An 18,427-nucleotide genomic window follows, 5' to 3' on the forward strand; every position below is an offset into this window, starting at 1 on the left:
TGGTGAATCAAGATGGCTTCTCCTGCGAGGAGCAGCCACCCGAGCGCCAGGAACACGGATCGCAGGCGGTGTGCCTCGATGATGAGGAAAAGAGGCTTGATTAAATTTCGACCGAGAGCATGCCGGCTCCGCCGCCTCCGAGATGATCGTGCTCGGGCGGCCGGGCAGGTCGGCACGGCTCCTGTCTCAGGGTGCCTGACGAGCGAGTGTGGCGCGCGCAGCGGAGGGACCATCGCAGAGTGCAGGAGAGGACGACGGCGATGGGTCGCAGCTGCTCTCTCACGCCGCCGAGAGCGGTGGCCGGCGATGTGCCTGCGCGTGTGACTTGGACGAAGCTTCTTCTCCAGCGGGCAGCGGCTGCGGCTGGTCAGAGCGCAGATGCATGCAGCTGCCTGAGCGGCTGCTGCTGTGCAGCTGATGCCGCCGCAGCGAGTCTGGCGGCGCATTCCGTCCGGGGACGTGAGCGGGGCACGGCGGAGGAGCCACGAGCAGGGCCCGAGTGCGGTCAGCGATCATTTTTTCGCCTCTCATGGCTTGCAGCGGGTGCAGCGGCGCCTCGTCGGGCACCTGAGCACAGCGGCGGCGTGCCTCGGCCATGATGTGGCCGTGCGATGCTCTCGCGCTCGACTGCCCTCGTGCCTGCCGCCTCTTCCTGCCCTGGAGCAGCGCGCGGCACGCGGCCTGCCTTTGCGCAGCGCCGCACCCGGCGAGCGCTCGGCGGTGGGTTCAGCGGTGCGCCGCCGCGCGCTCCGGCCTGCGCCGCGCGAGCCGCCGTCTTCGCTGGGCGCGAGCTTCCACGGCCGGCGGTCGCGCGCGGCGCGCGAGAGAGAGAGAGAGCGCCGAGCGAAGGGCTCGCGCTTGCGGCTCGTGCTTCTGCATCCTCTATCGCACCACCTCCTCCCACTCGTGCTCGCACTCAACTCCTCCTCACCCTCATCGCCTGCGTCGCTGCAGCGCCTCGTTCGCCGCACCGCTCCCGCTCGTTCGAGCGCGACTCGCCGCTCGCTCAGACGCCTCTGCGTCCGCCTGCTGCGCTCTCATCCGCACCCGAAGCTCGGCCGCACGTCTGTGTGACTGCGCGGTGCTGGCCCGTCGGCATCCGCACCTGGCCGCAGGCCCCTCTGCCTCTCCGCTGTGCCTCGAGACGCGCCCATGATGACTACCTCGCCCGCCGGCCAGCCGAGCCAGGCTGGCACGCCGTCGCACAGCGCCGTCCACTTCGCCGCAGAGGCGGGCAGCAGCCGCCAGAGCGGCGCCGGCAGCAGCAGCGGCGGCAGCAACAGCGCCAGCGGCAGTGGCAGCAGCAAGAGCGGCAGCCACGACGCCGAGCATGCGCGCCGTGCCAGCGCCGACGAGCACGGCGCAGGGCCGTCGGGCACCAGCGGCATGGGCGGCTTCAACCTCGATGCCTTCGACTTCGGCGCCGACTTCACGCTCCCATCCTCGCTCGACGAGCTCAACATCTTCACCCACAGCGGTGCGCATGGTGCCGACGGACAGGGCGGACAGGGCCCTGCGCCGCACCAGCAGCACACGCCTGGCCAGAGCCATGCCTTTGCGCACCACAGCCACTCCAACTCGGCGCCGGGCAGCGTCGGCGCGCCTAGCCCTGCATCCATGTCGCATGCAGGTAGGCCCAGCACCTACTCGCCGGCCAGCTCGCACCGTGGAGCCGCAGCGAGCGACAGCAGAGGCAGCCGTCATGGCAGCCCGCGCGTGAGCCAGCTCTCGGGCAATGCGGCCATGGCACAGAGCGGCTCGTCCAACGGCACGAGCGGCCCTGCAGGCGCTGCCTTTGGTGGTGCCGGATCGCCGCTCGCCAATTTGCTGATGAGCATGTCGAATAATGCTGCCGAGTCGGCCTCGCGCGGCAGTGCCGCCTCGCCTGCGGCCTCGAACGTCGCACAGCTGCTCGAGCAGTCGGGCCAGATGCAGCTGAGCATCGGCGACATCCAGCGCATGCTCATGGAGAAGGAGCAGGCGGAGCGCCTGCAGAACATGCAGACGGCCGTTCTGCGGCAGCAGCTCGAGGCGCTGCAGCGGCAGGCAGACAGCCGCGGCAACCACGGCCAGTCGTCGATGCCGTCGAACGTCCAGGCGTACGCCCTGCAGCAGCTGCAGCAGCAGCAGCATCAACAGCAGCAGCGGCATCAGCAGCAGCAACAGCAGCACGCCGACCTCATCAGCATGGCAGCGCAGGTCAGCGGCAGCAACGGCAACACGCCGACGCAGCAGAACCCCGGGCCGGGCAGCAGCGCGCCGTCGCCCTTCATGAACGCCTTCAGTCCGAATGCGTACGCTCAGCAGCGCGACGGCTCGGCGCAAAGCCCGCACGCGCAGATCAACAACCCGTTCTGCCAGCCGAACATGCCCATGAGCTCGGCCATGGCGCAGTACGGCCTGATGACGCCCGTGCACTCCGGCGCCTTCAATTCGGGCCAGCAGATGTCAACGCCCTACGTGAGTTGCGGTGCGGGTAGTTACGGGAGCGGCAGCCTCCATCGTACGGCTTCACCGTGCGTCAGCTATACTCACTCTTCTCCTATGCGCAGATGAACGGATCATTCACTCCGCTCGAGTCTCCCGCGATCACTCCCGCCAGTGTCTTCTCCACCGGCGCGAGCACGACGGCGGACTTCTTCTCTCCGCTCACGTCGCCGGCGCTTCGGCCGCAGCCACCGTCAGCGAGCGACATCATGATGCTGCCGCCTGCGGCCAGCCCCCACGGCGGCGCACCGGGCCGCTCCGGCAGCCTGAGCCGGCGCGGCGGCCGCGCAGGCTCGGCGACGTCGCCGCACTTCGGTCCGCAGGGCCACAGCACCACGCCCACAGCCAGCCCACTCGCGCTCATGGGCCATGCCAAGCCTGGCCCGCTGCCGCGGAAGAACCGCTCGACCACGGCAGAGGCGCGCGCCAACAAGGTGCGGCCCAGCCCGCTGGTGAAGCCGACTGCTCCCCCAGCGCGCGCCGCTCGCTCGCGCGACTCTACTGCCGCAAGCCCAGCCACCACGTCGGGGCCCGGCTCGCGTCGTCCCAGTCTTTCCGAGGCGGCAGGCGCCAAGCCTGGCACTGCTGCGGTGCCCAACAGCTTCACTCCGCTGATGACGGGCGCGGGCAAGTCGCTCGAGGCTAGCCCAAGCGAGGGCGCTGCGAGCACGCCGAGTCCGATTGACTTGAGCTCGGGCTCCATGCCGCCGCCGGGCGCCTCGTCGAGCGGCAAGCCGCTGACACCGGGCAGTATCATGGGCATCGGACAGAAGAGCAGCGCTGCGAAGGCCAACGGCGCGGGCCCGAGCAAGCTGAAGGGCAAAGGCACGGGCACGCCGGACAAGGCCGTCACATTTGCAGCTGATGCGGTCCAGAAGACGAGCGATGCAGTGATGCGCGTTCCCCCGCCCGGCGGTGAGTCTTTCGTGCCCTTGCGATGGCGCCTCTCGCTGACACGCTTTGCTCTAGGCCTCTCTCCGGCCGAGCGCGAAGAATGGGCGAACTTCAAGTCGTCCGGCGGGATTGAGTCGCGGCGCACGTCGCACAAGGCGGCGGAGCAGAAGCGCCGCGACTCGCTCAAGTTCTGCTTCGACGAGCTGCGCGGCATGCTGCCGGGCATCACGCTCGACGACGATGCGCCCGGCGGCTCCTACCTCGGCCCCGACGGCGCGCTCGAGGACATCGACGTTGAGCAGTTCGACCCCGCCGAGCTGTGCGACGCCGAGACCTCTCGTCTTGCCAACCGTGCCATCAGCAAGGTCGCGCTGCTGCGCCACTCAAACGAGTACCTCGTGCGCATCACTACGCGCCTGGCGCGTCGCGACGCCGCGCTGGCCGATGCGCGCAACGAAATCGTGCAGCTGCGCGCCGCGCTGGGCCTGCCGCCGCCAGCTAACATGCATCTCATGGGTCCTCAGCCCGTCGGCTACATGGCCGGCATGCAGCAGTTCATCCTCGAACTGCAGGAGCAGCAGAAGATTGCCGCGAGCTCGGGCGTGCCGTACCATCCCCATCTGCTCGACGACTCGCAAATGGACCTCTCGCACTAGCAAGCTGCACCTGTCGTCCCCAACGCCTTCGCATCAACCCCTCCACCCTTGTTCCGCCACCTTTGCCGTCCCTTGCGTCACCAAGCATACTCTACACCTGTCTGTTCCCCTCACAGCCCGTCCGTCGCTCGCACGGCCCGACACTGTCCGGGCCCGACGCTATACCTCCCTGTGACCCTCGACAACGCTGTCCGCCGTGTGCGCCGTGTGCTGCAACGGCTCAGGGGAATGTGTCATATTTATGGAGCGCCACGCGTGATCCCTCGTGCTGAGAACGTGGCTGGGTAAAGAGCGAGGCCCGGATCGAGCTTGTGAGCGCGCCTACTTGTCCTTGGCGTTCGCCGCCAGGTACTCGTCGCGCATCGTGACGACCTTGCTGCGCGCGATGGCGTTGACCATGAAAGCCGGCGCCCATGCGATGAAGAACATGCCCCAGGCGTGCGGGCCCCACGGCACGACGACTGCGCCTGGCCGCGGCGTCCACCACGTGGAGCGCAGCGAGGCAATGCCCGCCTTGACCCAGTCTGCAGACGTCGGCACCTGCCCAGAAGATGTGTGAGCTGCTGACCTCGTGCGCGCACCTACTGACATCTCACCATGCGGCTGACTGGCTCGAGGCACATGTTGGACGACACCTGGCCGGGCACCATGCAGACGATGTCGACCTGCCGCTTCTCGCAGATCATCTCGTTGTGCAGCGAGCGGCTGAAGCTGACGTCGAAGCCCTTGGTGCCGCAGTACGGCGAGAGACTGCGCAGGCAGGTCAGCACTTGCTCAAGAGCTCTTGCGGCATAGCCAGACGCACTACGGAGGCGGCGCCCAGCAGCCAATGCTCGTCACAGTCACGAGCAGCGACGGCTCGTGGCGCTTCAGATGCGGCAGACAGATGCGCGCCACCTCGGCGGGGTAGAATGCGTTGGCGAGCACGATGCCGGCGACGCTCTCGCTCGACTGCTCGTCGAGCTTCGGATAGGACAGCTCGTTGACGCCGAGGTTGGAGATGACGACGGTGAGCCGCACGTCGGGCTCGTCGAGCAGCTTGGCCAGGCCCTCGGTCAGCGCCGGGTTGGGGTACACCGTCGCCTCGGTGACGAGCAGGCGCACGTCGGCGTCGGGCGCCAGCTTGTGGATCTGCGAGCGCACCGTCTCGAGCTTGCCCTTGTTGCGCCCCTGGATGATGACGTTGAAGCCGAGCGCGGCGAGCTGCAGCGCCCACTCCTCGCCCATCCCGCCCGTGCTGCCCGCTGTGGAGGCGTGCGTACGTCAGGGGGCCGTGCTGGCCTCTGAGGTGCTGCGCTGCACTCACTGACGAGCGCAAACGGCGCCTTGCCGCGCGCCGAGGGCCCTGCGCCGTTCTCGTGCCAGTAGCGGTGCAGAGCAGAGGCCGACATGTTGCGATGTTGTGGTTGAGAGGCGAGAGGGGGCCGACGAAGATCTGAGCGGCGGCGGGCGGCCTTGCGTGGTGCATGCATGGGCCAGACGCGCGCCGGCGGGCAGAGGAGCAGTCTGCGGCATGGTGACGCGCTTGTCGGATGATCGGCGTGCGCCGGCGTCCCAGCCGGTGGCCTGATTTAGCGCGCCCAGCTCTCTCTCTCGACGGATGCAGGGGCCAGTGCGGACGATCAGCGCATCTGGAGCGTGAGAGCTTCTGTTCGCCGACTCGCAGCGTCACCTCTCGCCTCAAACCACCACCATCAAGACGCATCGCAACGTGCAAGCTGTACTCGACTGCCGGCGCCCACCATGCAGAGCCTCAGCCAGCAGCCGTGGATCCGGCTGGACACGCAGCTCTCGCCCGTGCTGCTCTCCGTGCTCCTCGGCGCCGTGTCGCTGATGCTCTGGGTCGCGCTCGTGCCGCCTCGGGCGCTCAACTCGAACAACGGCGTGCGCACCATCTCCAGCGGGCCCTTTGCCGGCTTCGGCGCGCGCGGCTGGTATGCCAACCGGTACACGTGGCTCAGCAAGAACATCACGCAGGACCCGCGGCATCCGCACCAGGGCCTCGCCAAGTTCAACCTCGCCGGCAAGGTCGTCTACACCTACGGCACGACGAACCAGGACGAGCTGCGCAACATTGCGCTGCACCCGGACCTCAGCTTCAGCCAGGGCAACACATTCCTGTTCGCCGGCATTGCCGGCGCCAAGCAGAAGGGCCTCGTCGAGGGCGAGATGGACAAGGAGGAGCGCCGCGAGATGAAGCAGCTCGCCAGCGCCATCAGCCCGCAGCGTGAGCGGCCCTGTGCGGTGTGTGCAGGCCTCGTGCTGACCAGACTTCACTTGTAGGGCTCAACAACATGCGGCCGGCGCTCGTGCGCGACGCTTTCGAGCTCTACGACGGCTGGGTGGGCGGTCGCGAGGGCAGCTCGGGCGTCGTCGACCTGCAAAAGTCGTACTACCCGCTCATCTTCCGCTACACGGTGCGCCTGATGGGCATGACTGAGTATGCCAGCGACTCGCAGGCGCTGCAGAAGATGCAGGATGCCTTCTGGGCGACGCAGAACAACTCGGACTTCTTCACGACAATCATGCCGTGGCTGCCGCAGCCGCGCCTGATCCGCCGGCTCATCGGCGCCTTTACGCTCTGGCGCATGGTCAAGGTGACGCTCGACCAGCGCATCAAGAGCGGCGCAAAGGAGGACGACTTCGCGCAGCTGCTCATCGACGAGGGCAAGGCGCCTGCGAGCATCTCGCGCTTCGTGATCGGCGGGCTGATGGCCGGCATCCTCAACACGATCGGCACGGGCGCCTACTCCATCGCCTTCCTGGGCGCGGACCAGGCGCTGCAGAAGAAGGCGCGCGAGGAGCTCATCGAGGGTCTGCGTGCTTGCGCCGAGCGGAGAGGTGACGACTACGACGACCTGACGGACCAGCAGCGGCTCGAGCGGGTCTCGCTCGAGGAGTGGGAGGCCGACTTCAAGACCATTCATCTCGTCTTCAAGGAGACGATCCGCCTGGTGAGCGCCCTCGGCAGCGCTGCACTAACTTTCTGCTGACACGGCTCTCTCCATTGCAGCTGCTCACCAGTGAGCCAGCTTCAGATGATGCCCTCTCGCGGCAGTGATACTGACACCAATGCGCTCGCAGACAGCATCAACCGCTACTACCCCGGCCCGCAGCTGGACGCCAAGGGCAAGCCTCGCGCCCGCCTCGTCATCGAGGGCCACCCGATCGAGGACGACACGTACATCGCCGTGGCGCCGTCTGCCAACCTGCACGACGCAGACCTCTTCGCCGACCCGCTCAAGTTTGACATCACGCGCTACGAGCGCGGCGAGGGGCCGAACGAGTACACCTACGTGGCTTGGGGCTACGGCCGACACAGTGAGTGGCGGCGAGGCCTCGCACCGGTGGACAGCGTTGACGCTGCTGGCCTGCCTGTCCAGAGTGCACGGGCATGCGCTTCGCGAAGCTCGAGACGACGCTGTCTATGGCTGCCCTGCTGCTCGCGTACGACTTCCAGTCGACGGACGACGCCGGCAAGCCCTACACGAGCGACACGCTGCCGCTCTCGGACCTCTCGCAGAACCACTGGCGCACGCCTACGCGGCCTCTCCGCGTCCGGGCCCAGCGCCGAACCGCCGAGCACCCGTAGCACACGAAGCAATGGGGATGAGCTTGCATTAACGCGATGTGTCTAGGCGGCGCGGATGATTTTGGCCCTGACGGTGGGCATGCAAGATCATGTGGTGGGGCAGAGACACAGAGTGAAGGCGCGGAGAGAGAATTGAGAGGGCCGAGACATGAGGGGCTTGCGGCGGATGAGATCTTGACTGTGAAGATGGCAAAGGCAGGCGGCGTGGTGCGGATCGCGAGAGGAGTCAGGAGGAACGGAGATGCGCACGCGGCGCGCCGAGGGAAAGGCGGGCTGAGAGGAGGGAAGAAGATTACGCGGAACGCATGGTAGATAGAGGCGATGCTGGAGTCCGGTGGCGACAGCCTAGTCGGTGTAGGCCAGCATCTTCAGAAGAGAAGAGAGACTGAGAGGAAGGAGAGGGTCAGCGACGCGGCGCGGCAACGGAGACCCGCGCAGACTCACATCTTGAAGCTCAAGGGCTTGACGATGAAGCCGTCGGCGCCCGTGGCGAACGCACGGCGCTTGTCGTCGTCGGACGAGTGTCCGGTGAGGGCGAAGATTTTGGCGCGCGACTGCGCTGTTGGCCGCGAGCCGCCCGGCGTGCCAACGCCCGGAGCCCGCGGGTGAGCGCCGCGCCACGACGACGGAGCCTGGGCGCCGCCGTGCTGCACGGCGGCGCGGAAGCGCTCGGCCTCCATCTTGCGGATCTGCGCCGTGGCTGAGATGCCGTCGAGCACGGGCATCGAGATGTCCATGAGGATGACGTCGAAGTACTGCGGCGGATGTGCCTCGAAGGCGCGCACGCCCTCCTCGCCGTTCGCCGCCTCGACGTACTCGACGTCCATCTTGCTCAGGAACGCCGCCAGCATTTTGCGGTTGATCTGGTTGTCGTCGATCGAGAGGATGTGCAGACGCCGCTTGATGGAGCTGTGCGAGCCGTGGCTGCCGCGCGGCGTCTGCAGCGCGCTCCTGAGAATTGCTCCGTCGCCGCCTTCGAGCGAGATGGTCGAACCTGGCGAGTTTGGCGTTGAGGCGCTGTGCATGGACGCAGTGGACGACCCCGACGTCGACGCCGTGGCAGCCATGGCGGCCGGGCCGAAGTAGTCGTGCACCTCGCCGCTGTCGCTGCGCCGCGAGCTGCCCGAATGCGGATGAGAAGAATGGTTCGGTGACATCACCGCCTGCCGCTGCAGGCGTGGCTCGTGGAACGTGATGCTGCGCGCTGGCAACGTCGGACGCGAGCGGCGCGAGGTTGGCGGCGCCGAGTCGATTGAGCTGTCCGAGTGCGTTCTGATCGTGGCGTTGCGGTCGTGATCTGAGTGGCGCCGCAGCAATGAGCCGGCATCGGAGAGCGAGGGCGGGCCGGGCGACATGTGATGCGAGCTGAGCGCAGCGTGATGCAGGCTCGGCACTGTGACACGTGAGGAATCGGAGGCCTTGGGCGTGAGCGCACTGTTGAGCCGGACCTCGACACGAGGAGTGCGCGCCGACGAGGACGACGTGGTCGAGAAGTACGAGTCGGCCTTCTCCAGGGCCGGCTTCATGGGCGACGCTGCCGGCGAGGGCAGCGGGGCGTCGCGATCTTCGTCGGCTGCCAGCGCGGGCTCGCCACGCTTGATGCGCTCGACGCAGCGAACGCAGAAGTCCACAAGCGACTCGAGCTTGGCAGGACCGACGGGCTTGAAGAGCAGGCGCGACACACCGCCGGCGCGGTGGTAGTTGTCACACGCGGCCGTGCCCTGCGGATCGCCGCGGGCTCCAGTGAGGACAAGTGCCGGCGGCGGCGATCGCTGAGCGTCGCGTGCCGTCTTCGCCAGGTCTTCGAGCAGCGGCAGCGCCTCGTTGATGACGACGAAGTCGGCATCAGCATCAACGACTGTGCAGTGCCACCAGTCCTCGAGATAGCTTCGCAGCACCTCCTTGAGGTCGCTGTGGCCGCGCGACTCAGGGTCGAAGCCGAGCAGCGAGACTGTGTGCTGCTGCGCGACGTTGAGCTGCGGGCGGTAGACGAGTCCCTCGAGGTCGGCCGCATTTGCATCAGCCAGCTCGAGCTCGCAGGTGACGCGCATCTCCGTGCCCTGTCCCAGCGTGCTCCACACGTCGATCTTGCCGTTGATTGCCGGCGACTGCACAATGCTGTTGACGATCGAGAGGCCAAGACCGGTGCCTGGGCCGAGATGGTTCTCCTGCGTGAAGGGGTGAAAGAGCTGCTCCTCGAGGAACGCACGCGAGATGCCCTTGCCCGTGTCCGTGACGCCAAGCTCGACGACGACGTGCGTGTCCGAGGTCTGCAGCTCGCGCAGCGACACGTGCACGAAGCCCTCGGTCGTGAACTTGAGCGAGTTGCCGATGAGGTTCATGAGCACGCGGCGGATGCCTGCCGCATCGCACTTGACTAGCCAGCCGTCGGGGCGCATCATCACGTCGATGACGGTCTCCACTGCGCCGCCGCCCAGCGCGCGGCCGATGCTCGGACGCACCGAGGCGGCTCCCGGCTCCGCAGAGCCGGACGAGCCCTGAGCATAGGCGCTGCCGATGCCCGACGACTGCTGGCTGTCGAGCTTGCGTGCCATCTGGCCGATCCAGCTGCTCTCACAGACCTCCTGCACGAGCTTCACGAGATCGCACCGCTGCGTCGGCTTCGTCGCCATCTGGCTCGTGCGCGTGTTGCCGCTGAGCTTGGTGAAGTCGAGCACGTGGTTGACGAGCTCGAGCAGACTCTTGCCACACGCCTCGACCGTCTCGAGGTAGCTGCCCTGCGTTGCGTTGATCTTCGTCTCCGCCAAGAGCTCGGCAGCGGCAAGAATGCCGTGCAGTGGCGTGCGCAGCTCGTGCGAGATGTTCGAGATGAAGTGGCTCTTGGCCTTGTCCGCGAGCATGATGTCCTTCTTGAGAATGGCGCTCAGGATGATCGTGCCCATGGCACGCAGGTACTGCAGCCCCGAGTCCTTGATGTCCTGCAGCTGCGGACCGTTCTCCGAGGACTTCGAGTACGCGCACAGCAGCGCAAAGGGCTGCTTGTTCAGGCCGAAGATGGGCACGAGCAGCAGGTTCGACGCGTCTGGGGGCAGCAGATGCCGGAAGGGCGCGGGCACGAAGGGATAGTAGCAGCCCGTGCGGTGACGGCGCAAGAACTCGGCCACCTTGATGTAGTGCGAGAGCGGCACCGGCTGGCCGCGGTCTGGCGGCGCGGCGTGCGACTCGCTTGCGCCGAGCACCGCCATGGGCGGCACCGCCTTGTTCTTGAGCTCCGCACCGGCCTCCTGTGACATGCCGCCAGTCGTCTCCATGAGACCCTCGATGCCGCCCGGGTTGTCAAAGCTGGCAAACGGCGCGGCGTCGGGGTTCTGGTAGGGGCTCGGGAAGAAGATCTTGCTGGTAGTCTCCTCGCCGTCAAACGACGGAGACTCGACGAGCTCGAAGTGCGACAGATCGAAGACGATGGCTCCGGAGGCCTGCAGGGCCTCGCGCATGCCCTTCGCAGCGAACGTGTACACCTGGTGCAGACCTGCCTCGTCCTCATCCGCGCTAGCGTCGCCAGACTCCATCTCGAGGCATTCGCGCGTGAAGAGCTCGATCGAATGCTGCATGCGGTCGCGGCTCTTGAGGTGGATCTGTGAAGCAGGGCTGTCAGCGGCGCATGCGGCAGCGCAGAGGGCAAGAAGGCTCACCGCGTCTCGTGCAAGCTCCATCTCGCGCATCACGACGCGAGCAAACTCGCGCAGCGTGTGGCGCTGACGCGGGTTGAACTCGGGCCACGGCTTGTCGTCGATGATGCACAGGCTGCCGAGGTTGAAGCCGTCGGTGGTGCGCAGCGGCGCGCCCGCGTAGAAGCGGATGTGCGGCGAGTTGGCGACGAGCGGATTGCCGGCGAAGCGCCAGTCCTTGAGCGTATCGAGCACGACGAACGGCTCGTCGTTGTCCTGCAGAATCGCATGCGAGCAGAACGAGCAGTTGCGCGACATGGCGATGCTTTGCAGCCACTCGGGCGAGAAGCCGCTCGACGAGGCGCCCGCCTGCGTCCGGAAGTGCTGCGTCTTCTCGCCCACGAGGCTGACAATCACGAGCTTGGTGTTGAAGACGAGCTTCACGAGGTGCGCCACGCGTTCGAAGTTGACGTCGCTCGAAATCTTGGGCGGGCCGTACCGTCGCAGCGCCTGGCGACGCTCGAGGTCGTTCGGCGGCACAATGGCGGGCAGGTAGCCGAACTCGCGGTAGAAGCCCTCTACGCGCTTGCCCATGGTGAGATATGCGTTGACGAACGGATTGCCAGACGATGGCTGCGAGATGATGTCCTGATCCTGCGAGCGTTGCCACTGGGCGTCCGACGTTGTGCGGGAGCGATTGCCTGAATGTGGTCCTGTGCGCTGACCGCAGCTATTGCGCATGCTCTCGTACATGTGGCTCTCGCTGCGACGCGCGCCCGCGCCCGGCTCGTCGCCTTCGCCGTCGGAGTGCGTGCGGCCGACCGTCTGCGGAGGACGCGGACGCAACTCGCTCATTGGAGGGACCCACTTGTCCGGCGCAGGCTCGAGCGGACTGCCGTCGTCGAAGGAGGGGCGTGCAATGCCGTGGAAGCTCTGACTGTGCGGAGGGAGATTGCGATCTGCCGTGCGAGGCCTCACCAGGGGCCGCTCGCGCCGCGCACTGGCTCGTCTCGCGGCCCGTCGCAGGCCCGAGACTGTGGACGTGTCGCCGATGTCGCTCGTGCTTGCGTCCTCGTTCCTCCTGACTCCGCCCAAGTGGGACGACAAGACCGAATTGAAGCTCGTCAGCATGCCCTCAGGAGCCGAGGACCACGTCTGCGGTGGTTCGGAGCCGTCCTGCTGCAGTTCTGGCGGCAGCTGCACCGGCGTAGGGCCTGGGCGGCTGGGCGCCTCCGCGGCATCGGCTGCTGACGAGATCGAGTCGGGCGACCTGACCTGTACCACGTTCGAGGCCGACGAAGCAGCTGAAGAATGTCCGCTTGGGCGCATCGTGCTGCGCCGAGCGGCCTCCAGCATGCTTCTGGATGGCACTGGCGACGAGGGCTGGGACGAAGCGCTGTCTGACGAGCCGCGCTGGCCCGCGGCAGAGTGCGCGGAGTGGCTGCCGACAGTGACGTGCGCCGTCTCTAGATCGAAGTCGCTGATCTGGGCGTGCATGTCCGGCCGCGTGGCCGAAGGAGCGCCTGTAGCACGCGGCGCTGTCCTAGCACCTGCGCTGCTAGCCTCGTCTGCTCGCCACACAGAGTCGTCGAAGGCCGGCTTCCTGCCCTCTGACGTCTGCCGGGCCAGGCTGCCCTTGGCCATCTTGTTGCCGGACAGCTCCGGGCTGGACTTTGCACCGAGTGCCGGACTCCTGCCGTGGGGCGAGTCTGACATCATGCGCTGGGCTGCGTCGCCGAGCGACGCGGCCTCGCGCACCTGTGGCGAACTGGAGGAGACGAACTGCAGCAGTGCGAACGGGTCGCCACTCAGCGACGCCGGCGGACTCGGTGCCTCGGAGGGCGTCGGCCGCGGTGGCGCTTGTGCTGGCAGACTGCCCTGACGCTCCCGCGAAGCGTCTGCCAGTGCACTTTCCTTGAGCTCCGCGGTACTGGGCATCATTGGCGGCGGCGTGCGAGAGCCGGCGAACATCTTCGGGCCCGGCCAGGACGCCATCGCCTCGTCGGCCGGCGACCGGTCGAGGTCTGTGGCGCCTGCATCGCCGGCCTGTGAGGCAGCGCGGATCTGTGCGCCATCGTCTCTCATCGCTTGCAGGTTTGCACCCGTGGCCCGGATGTAGGTCAGGGACGGACGGCGTGCGTTGGGATCGAAGCCTTCTGCAGGCGGCGAAGACTTCGGAGAGACATACGGCTCGTCGACGATGCGCGTCTCGGCGCCAGGGTATGCCGTGGACTGACTTGGCGGCCATGGCAGGCGCAGTGGGTCGAAGCGGCCGCTGCGAGGCGCATGAGGGTCAGCACTTGATGTTCGCCCTTGCTCGGCCTCGCCGCGGACCGGCCGCCGCCACCGTCGAGCAGCACTCGTACTCACCGAGCATACGCATACACGAAATTGGCCCAGTCATAGTCTCCACTCTTGGCTCCTGCGCTGGAGCTCCACGGCGGCGCCGTCGTGCTCTCCGACACAGTAAGAGGGCTCATGGCGCCAGAGCTACTGGGCAGCTCGGCGAGCGCTCCCGGCGGCGTGGCAACCGACTGGATGAAGTGCCCGCCCCAGATGAGGCGCTCTTCGCCACCGTCCTCGGACCCGCCGCACGCCGGCCCGTCCTGATCCGGCGGAAAGGCAGCCAGAATCTCGGCTGCCTCCAGCCTCGGGCTTGCGCCCGAGTGCTGGCTGCTGCCGAACCCTGTGAGGGACGGCGACGTGGTAGCGTCTGAGGTGCGCCGCACCTCACGTCTGCCCGTCTCGCTGAAGTCGGAGGAGCAGACGTGTGCAGGCCCGTCGTTAAAGTTATGCTCGAGGTCTGCAGAAGCGGCGGCAGCGGCCTCGCTGTCTGCCGCGGCCTCGTCGTCTGCCTCTCGGTCCGCTGATGCGATGCTGGCGGTGCGTGTCCGCACGCCCGTGCTGGCGCTCGAGGATGCCGTCGCCCAGCTCTGGCGCCAGCCGCCTCTTCGCACGGCCGCACCCGAGAAGTGCGCACCACCGTGCGGCCCGATGGGCGTGCGAGGCGAGGCAGACGCCGCCGCCGCCGCCACGCCGGTCAGCGGCGACTCGGGCCGTGCGGCGCTGCTGGCAGGAAAGCTGGCGGGCGATGCCGTGCGCGCAATGCTGCCGGCAAAGGAGGCGGCGCTCGCACGTGGACTCGACGGCACGGCGCGGCCGGGCCGCGCGCTGGGAGTGGCGAGGTGCACTGCGGACGCCGGCGTCACCGTCGAGGTCGAGCCCGAGGAGCTGGACGAGGAGTTGGAGAAGGCGGACGGCCCGCCGATGGCGGCCAGCAGCTCACGCTCGCTCTGCGCCGCCTGGTGCGAGGCCGAGCGCACGGGCGGCGCAGGCACCGCGGCCGGCCGTGCGGGCGAGGTCATGTGCCGTTCAGGCGAGGCAGGTGGCGGCGGCCGTGCCATCGCAGCCGGCGCACACAGAGGGGCGCGCGCGGTAGAGGCTCGCGGGCGCACAGGCAGCAGGCAGCGCCACGCAAGGGCGGCAGGGACGGCGAGCTGCGGCCGGAGTGGCGCGCCACGGCACGACGAGGAGTCGAGCGGGCCTGGCGGAGGCGGTGAGGGCGCGACGAGGCGTGCGTGAGAGGGGTGGAGAGGAGGAGGAGGAGGCGCAGGCAGCCGCAGCGTGCTCATCAGGTGCTGCCGCGCGTGCTTGGCCCTCGCGCGCTCTCTGTGCGGTGACGACGACGCTGGCTGGCGCGCGGCTGGAGGCGCGCAGCCCGCGCGCGCGCCTGCCTGCCGCCGCGCTCGCGCCTGGCCCTGCGCAGGCGGCCGGCCACCCGCTGCGCACTGCACGCCGCCGCGCCCTTCTTGACTCGCCGCCACGGCACGCCGCGCAAGCTCCTTGCCCCTCAGCCTGCAGCCGAGCCTAGCAGCTCACGCTCGCTGTCTTCAAGCCATCTGCTGCCAGAGGCAAGCTCACATGGATGCCGCAGCGCAGACAGCGCGTAGAGAGGCGGCGAGGCGAGCACACGCCGCCATCCACAGCTGCGCCCGCTGCGGCAGGCGTGGACAGGCGCCCTGCCTGCATCTGCACCTGCCTGCACCTGCAACTGCGCACGCCGCTGCAGCGCAGGCCGGCAGCACGGCGGCACGAGAGCGCGGGCCGACAGCTTCGACGTGACGTCAGGGTCAGGGCGCGAGGCGGCGGCACCGCCGGCAGCGGGCCGCGCCAGCGGCGGCGGCGGAGGGCGAACGGCGTGCAGCAGCCGTCGGCGGCGGAGGGCGGGCTGCGGCTGCTGCTGCGCTGCGCTGATCATCCATTCTATTCGCTCGGCCGCAAGCGAGGCGAGATGCCCATGGCGGGGGGCCAAGGAGCGCAGAAACTCAGCCACGATGCGCTGCAGACAGCAGCAGCATCTGCATCGCTGCAGGGCCGCAGCACGCACTGCGGCTGCAGACGAGAGCGCAAGCAAAGCACAGGCGGGACGAAGGCGTGAGGGGCGCCGGCGCCGCTTCGCTGGGCTGCGGCTGGCGGAGGGTGCAGGGCCACACAGCGGACGAGACGCTCACGCCTCCGCAGCATGCAGGGACAGGACAAGTCTCGCGAAATGTGCCGGCACGGCCGGGCAGCTCTGCTGGGCTGCAGCATGCCTCATGGCGCTACGCTTGTGTGAGATGGCGTTGGTGCCGCAGCACGGCGGCGCCTGAGCGTTGCGTCGGTGCAGGCCAGGCATCTGCAGCGCAGCAGGCGTCCGGAAAAACAAGCTCCACAATCTGGAGCCCCACCTGCTCTGCTGCGGGAGGCACAGCATCCGCACCCTCCCGATCACGACGCGAGCGCACCAAATAAGTCCTTGTGATTAGCGCTTGACCTGGAGAGACCCGAGCAGAGTTTAGAGAGAGAAGCACTTGCCGGCGTAAGCAGCTCAGGCGGAGGCCGAGCGTGAGCCGAGCGCCGAGCGCAGCGCAGCGGGCACTCCGGCGCGCCGCAAGATGAGCACGAGGCTGGTGGCCGTGGCAAGCAGGGCGCACACGACGGTGATCTCAAAGACGGAGCTGCGGGGAGAGGGGTGAGCCCAGCGCTGCGAGAAACGGCGAGCAGTTCGCACGCACCGGTAGCAGTCCTCGCCCTCGAGACACAGGTGCGTGTCGCGGCCCGTCGTGGGGACGTGCGAGTCGTAGACGCTGCGGCAGGGTCAGTGTGTGCTTCGAGGTGCGTATTTGTGATGCTTACCGTCCAAAGAGGATCTGTGAAGGGAGCTGTGTGAGCGGCCGTGCAGCTCCGCCAGCACGAGAGACTCACGTTGAAGATATTGCCCGCCAGCACAGGGCTGAGCGAGACGATGCCCCAATTCTGCAGTGTTGGGCATCAGCGCTGCCGTCACACGCTGCTACGGTCTGCCGCACCTGAGAGAAGTGCTTGAGTCCGAACCACTCAAACGTCAGCACCGGCGCGAGGCCAAAGAGCGTGCCGTAGCACAGGCCCGTGCCGGCCGAGACGAGGAGCAGGCGGTGCACCGAGTTGATCGTGTCGGGCGCGGCGGCCATCGCCTGCGAGCCCACGGCGAGGAAGCAGACGAGCAGCAGCAGCCACACGCGCTGCGAGGCGTCGCCGGTGCGCCGCACGAGCAGGTCGGACAGCAGGCCTGTGTGCGCGATGGGCGTCAGCGCCGTGCTGAGCATGTGCTGTGCACACGGGCTTACCGATGATGATGCGGCCCGAGGCATTGCCAATGGAAATGGCCGAGACCTGCGGGACAGGCTTCAGCTTCTGCAGCCTGATCGCTGAGCCGCAGTGCTCACCTGGTGAGCCTGCATCTGCTGCACGGCCGCCTTCTCATTCTTGAGCGCAGCAAGCGTCATGTCTGCAGCCGTCAGGGCGTTGTTGCCTGCCGCCGCGGTGCGTGGCACCTGCTCGAGCAGGCCCGCAGCTCGTGATGCTGCGCCGGCGGCGAGCGATGCCAGCGACGAGTCGGGGTGCAGCTTGTTGTATTCGTAGAGCGTGCGCGTGATCGTGCCGATGTTCTGCAGGAGCGAAGCTCAGCCTCCTCCAGGGCGCTCACGTGCAGCGGGCGCACTCACGTTGATCACGAGCAATCCGATGCCGCTGATGAACGTCATGATGACGAAAAGCAGGCCAAAGTCAAGCTGCGAGAAGAGCTTCCAGCCAGTGACGTCCTTGACCGCCGCCGCGTCCTTTGCAGTCTCGTGCGTGTGAGCCGAAGACGTAGAGGCGGCGCGAGACCTGCTGTGGCGCAGAGCCGCAGGCGTCTGGTATGCCTCTTCCTCATCCGACAGCTCCGAAGTTGACGGCGTCTCGTCGTCTGCGAGCGGCGCGTGCGTGAACGCCCGGCCCGTGACGTCGCTGCTCGTGCGCCGGCGGCCGAGCGGCCTTCGCACAGCACCCTCTTCGTCGACATCGTCGCTCTCCGGCGACGCCTCCAGCTGCCCATACGAGCCGCGGCCATCGCTGCCGCGCCGGCGCTTGCGCGCCTCCTCCTCCGGCGGAATGATGCGGATGAGCGCGACGCCGAGCAGGAAGGAGCACGAGCTACCGAACGCAAGCAGCAGCAGGTACGATGCCGTCTGTCCGGGGAACAGCGCGTGCGAGAGCGTCGAGTAGATGAATGCGGACAGGCCGAAGCCCGAGAGCACGATAGCTGTCGCAGTGCCTCTCTGCCGGGCAGCTGTCAGCTGGCACGAGAAGCATGCGGCAACGTTGCACTCACCCGCTTGCCGTCCCAGCTCTTGGCCTGCGCATTCATGGCGGCCGTGAAGGCGCCCGAGTTGCCCAGACCCGTCAGCAGCGAGAGGAACGCCAGCATCCACGGCGAGATCTCGGGCGTGTTGAAGGGGAATGTCTGCGTGTATGCCAGGCTCAGGCCGCCGAAGCCGAGCGCGACGAGCAGCGCGCCAGCCAGCAGTGCGCTGCAGGACACACAGTCAACACTCTGCCACGCCACAGCACGCGCACCACACGCACCTGTACGGCCCGCGGCGGTCGACCCAGCGGCCCCAGAGCGGCCCGCTGAGGTAGACGCCGATGTTGCCGGCGACGCCGACGATGTTGACCTGCGTGCTGGAGAGGTGCAGCTGCTCCTGCAGCTGCGGCGCCCACGACGAGTAGGCATAGTTGACGCCGGCCGAGGCGGCGACGAGGAAGGAGCCGAAGAGCGAGAAGACGCGCGGCGAGGGCGGGAAGGCGAACATGGTTGCGCGCGAAGGTGG

The 18,427-nt window shown here is 67.8% G+C and overlaps 6 protein-coding genes across 6 annotated transcripts; 3 read left to right on the forward strand and 3 right to left on the reverse strand.

The window, feature by feature from the left end:
* Window positions 1-929: 929 nt before the first annotated feature.
* On the forward strand, window positions 930-4,286 carry FA09DRAFT_363098 (hypothetical protein). The gene is made up of 3 exons (XM_025745552.1): window positions 930-2,460; window positions 2,553-3,402; window positions 3,457-4,286. Exons 1-3 carry the CDS (start codon window positions 1,153-1,155, stop codon window positions 4,035-4,037), a joined length of 2,739 nt encoding a protein of 912 aa, XP_025595464.1. The 5' UTR covers window positions 930-1,152; the 3' UTR covers window positions 4,038-4,286.
* Window positions 4,257-5,508, reverse strand: FA09DRAFT_363099 (NAD(P)-binding protein). Its single transcript, XM_025745553.1, has 4 exons — window positions 5,344-5,508; window positions 4,843-5,281; window positions 4,634-4,787; window positions 4,257-4,577 (listed from the first exon to the last, which is right to left on the reverse strand). The coding sequence occupies exons 1-4, from the start codon at window positions 5,426-5,428 to the stop codon at window positions 4,359-4,361; spliced, it is 897 nt and encodes a 298-aa protein (XP_025595465.1). The 5' UTR covers window positions 5,429-5,508; the 3' UTR covers window positions 4,257-4,358.
* An 823-nt stretch (window positions 5,509-6,331) lies between these two features.
* On the forward strand, window positions 6,332-7,629 carry FA09DRAFT_301928 (cytochrome P450; the record flags this gene model as incomplete). Its single annotated transcript, XM_025740383.1, has 3 exons — window positions 6,332-6,991; window positions 7,154-7,358; window positions 7,421-7,629. 3 exons carry the CDS (start codon window positions 6,332-6,334, stop codon window positions 7,627-7,629), a joined length of 1,074 nt encoding a protein of 357 aa, XP_025595466.1.
* Window positions 7,630-7,632: 3 nt separating this feature from the next.
* FA09DRAFT_312585 (hypothetical protein) lies at window positions 7,633-13,672 on the reverse strand. The gene is made up of 3 exons (XM_025740698.1): window positions 11,283-13,672; window positions 8,074-11,225; window positions 7,633-8,014 (listed from the first exon to the last, which is right to left on the reverse strand). Exons 1-3 carry the CDS (start codon window positions 13,341-13,343, stop codon window positions 7,975-7,977), a joined length of 5,253 nt encoding a protein of 1,750 aa, XP_025595467.1. The 5' UTR covers window positions 13,344-13,672; the 3' UTR covers window positions 7,633-7,974.
* A 1,846-nt stretch (window positions 13,673-15,518) lies between these two features.
* Window positions 15,519-15,968, forward strand: FA09DRAFT_332354 (hypothetical protein). Its single transcript, XM_025743421.1, has one exon. It carries the CDS (start codon window positions 15,593-15,595, stop codon window positions 15,905-15,907), a length of 315 nt encoding a protein of 104 aa, XP_025595468.1. The 5' UTR covers window positions 15,519-15,592; the 3' UTR covers window positions 15,908-15,968.
* Window positions 15,969-16,125: 157 nt separating this feature from the next.
* FA09DRAFT_341396 (MFS general substrate transporter) lies at window positions 16,126-18,409 on the reverse strand (the record flags this gene model as incomplete). The annotated part of the gene is made up of 10 exons (XM_025744444.1): window positions 16,126-16,255; window positions 16,313-16,384; window positions 16,434-16,447; window positions 16,503-16,553; window positions 16,607-16,845; window positions 16,904-16,949; window positions 17,003-17,224; window positions 17,282-17,875; window positions 17,929-18,127; window positions 18,183-18,409. 10 exons carry the CDS (start codon window positions 18,407-18,409, stop codon window positions 16,126-16,128), a joined length of 1,794 nt encoding a protein of 597 aa, XP_025595469.1.
* Window positions 18,410-18,427: the final 18 nt, after the last annotated feature.

The sequence above is a fragment of the Tilletiopsis washingtonensis genome (assembly GCF_003144115.1).
Source record: "Tilletiopsis washingtonensis strain MCA 4186 unplaced genomic scaffold FA09scaffold_24, whole genome shotgun sequence".
NCBI classification, from domain to species: domain Eukaryota; kingdom Fungi; phylum Basidiomycota; class Exobasidiomycetes; order Entylomatales; genus Tilletiopsis; species Tilletiopsis washingtonensis.

Excerpts from the sequence above, each read along its gene's own strand:
- FA09DRAFT_363098 (XM_025745552.1), top strand. The coding sequence starts at position 1,153 with ATGATGACTACCTCGCCCGCCGGCCAGCCGAGCCAGGCTGGCACGCCG. Across the intron at positions 2,461-2,552 it reads AGCAGATGTCAACGCCCTAC|ATGAACGGATCATTCACTCC; the intron begins GTGAGTTGCGGT and ends TCCTATGCGCAG. Across the intron at positions 3,403-3,456 it reads GCGCGTTCCCCCGCCCGGCG|GCCTCTCTCCGGCCGAGCGC; the intron begins GTGAGTCTTTCG and ends GCTTTGCTCTAG.
- FA09DRAFT_363099 (XM_025745553.1), bottom strand. The coding sequence starts at position 5,428 with ATGTCGGCCTCTGCTCTGCACCGCTACTGGCACGAGAACGGCGCAGGG. Across the intron at positions 5,282-5,343 it reads GGCGCCGTTTGCGCTCGTCA|CGGGCAGCACGGGCGGGATG; the intron begins GTGAGTGCAGCG and ends ACGCCTCCACAG. Across the intron at positions 4,578-4,633 it reads TCGAGCCAGTCAGCCGCATG|GTGCCGACGTCTGCAGACTG; the intron begins GTGAGATGTCAG and ends TCTTCTGGGCAG.
- FA09DRAFT_312585 (XM_025740698.1), bottom strand. The coding sequence starts at position 13,343 with ATGAGAGACGATGGCGCACAGATCCGCGCTGCCTCACAGGCCGGCGAT. Across the intron at positions 11,226-11,282 it reads TGGAGCTTGCACGAGACGCG|ATCCACCTCAAGAGCCGCGA; the intron begins GTGAGCCTTCTT and ends CCTGCTTCACAG. Across the intron at positions 8,015-8,073 it reads AAGCCCTTGAGCTTCAAGAT|TCTCTCTTCTCTTCTGAAGA; the intron begins GTGAGTCTGCGC and ends CCTTCCTCTCAG.
- FA09DRAFT_332354 (XM_025743421.1), top strand. The coding sequence starts at position 15,593 with ATGCGCTGCAGACAGCAGCAGCATCTGCATCGCTGCAGGGCCGCAGCA.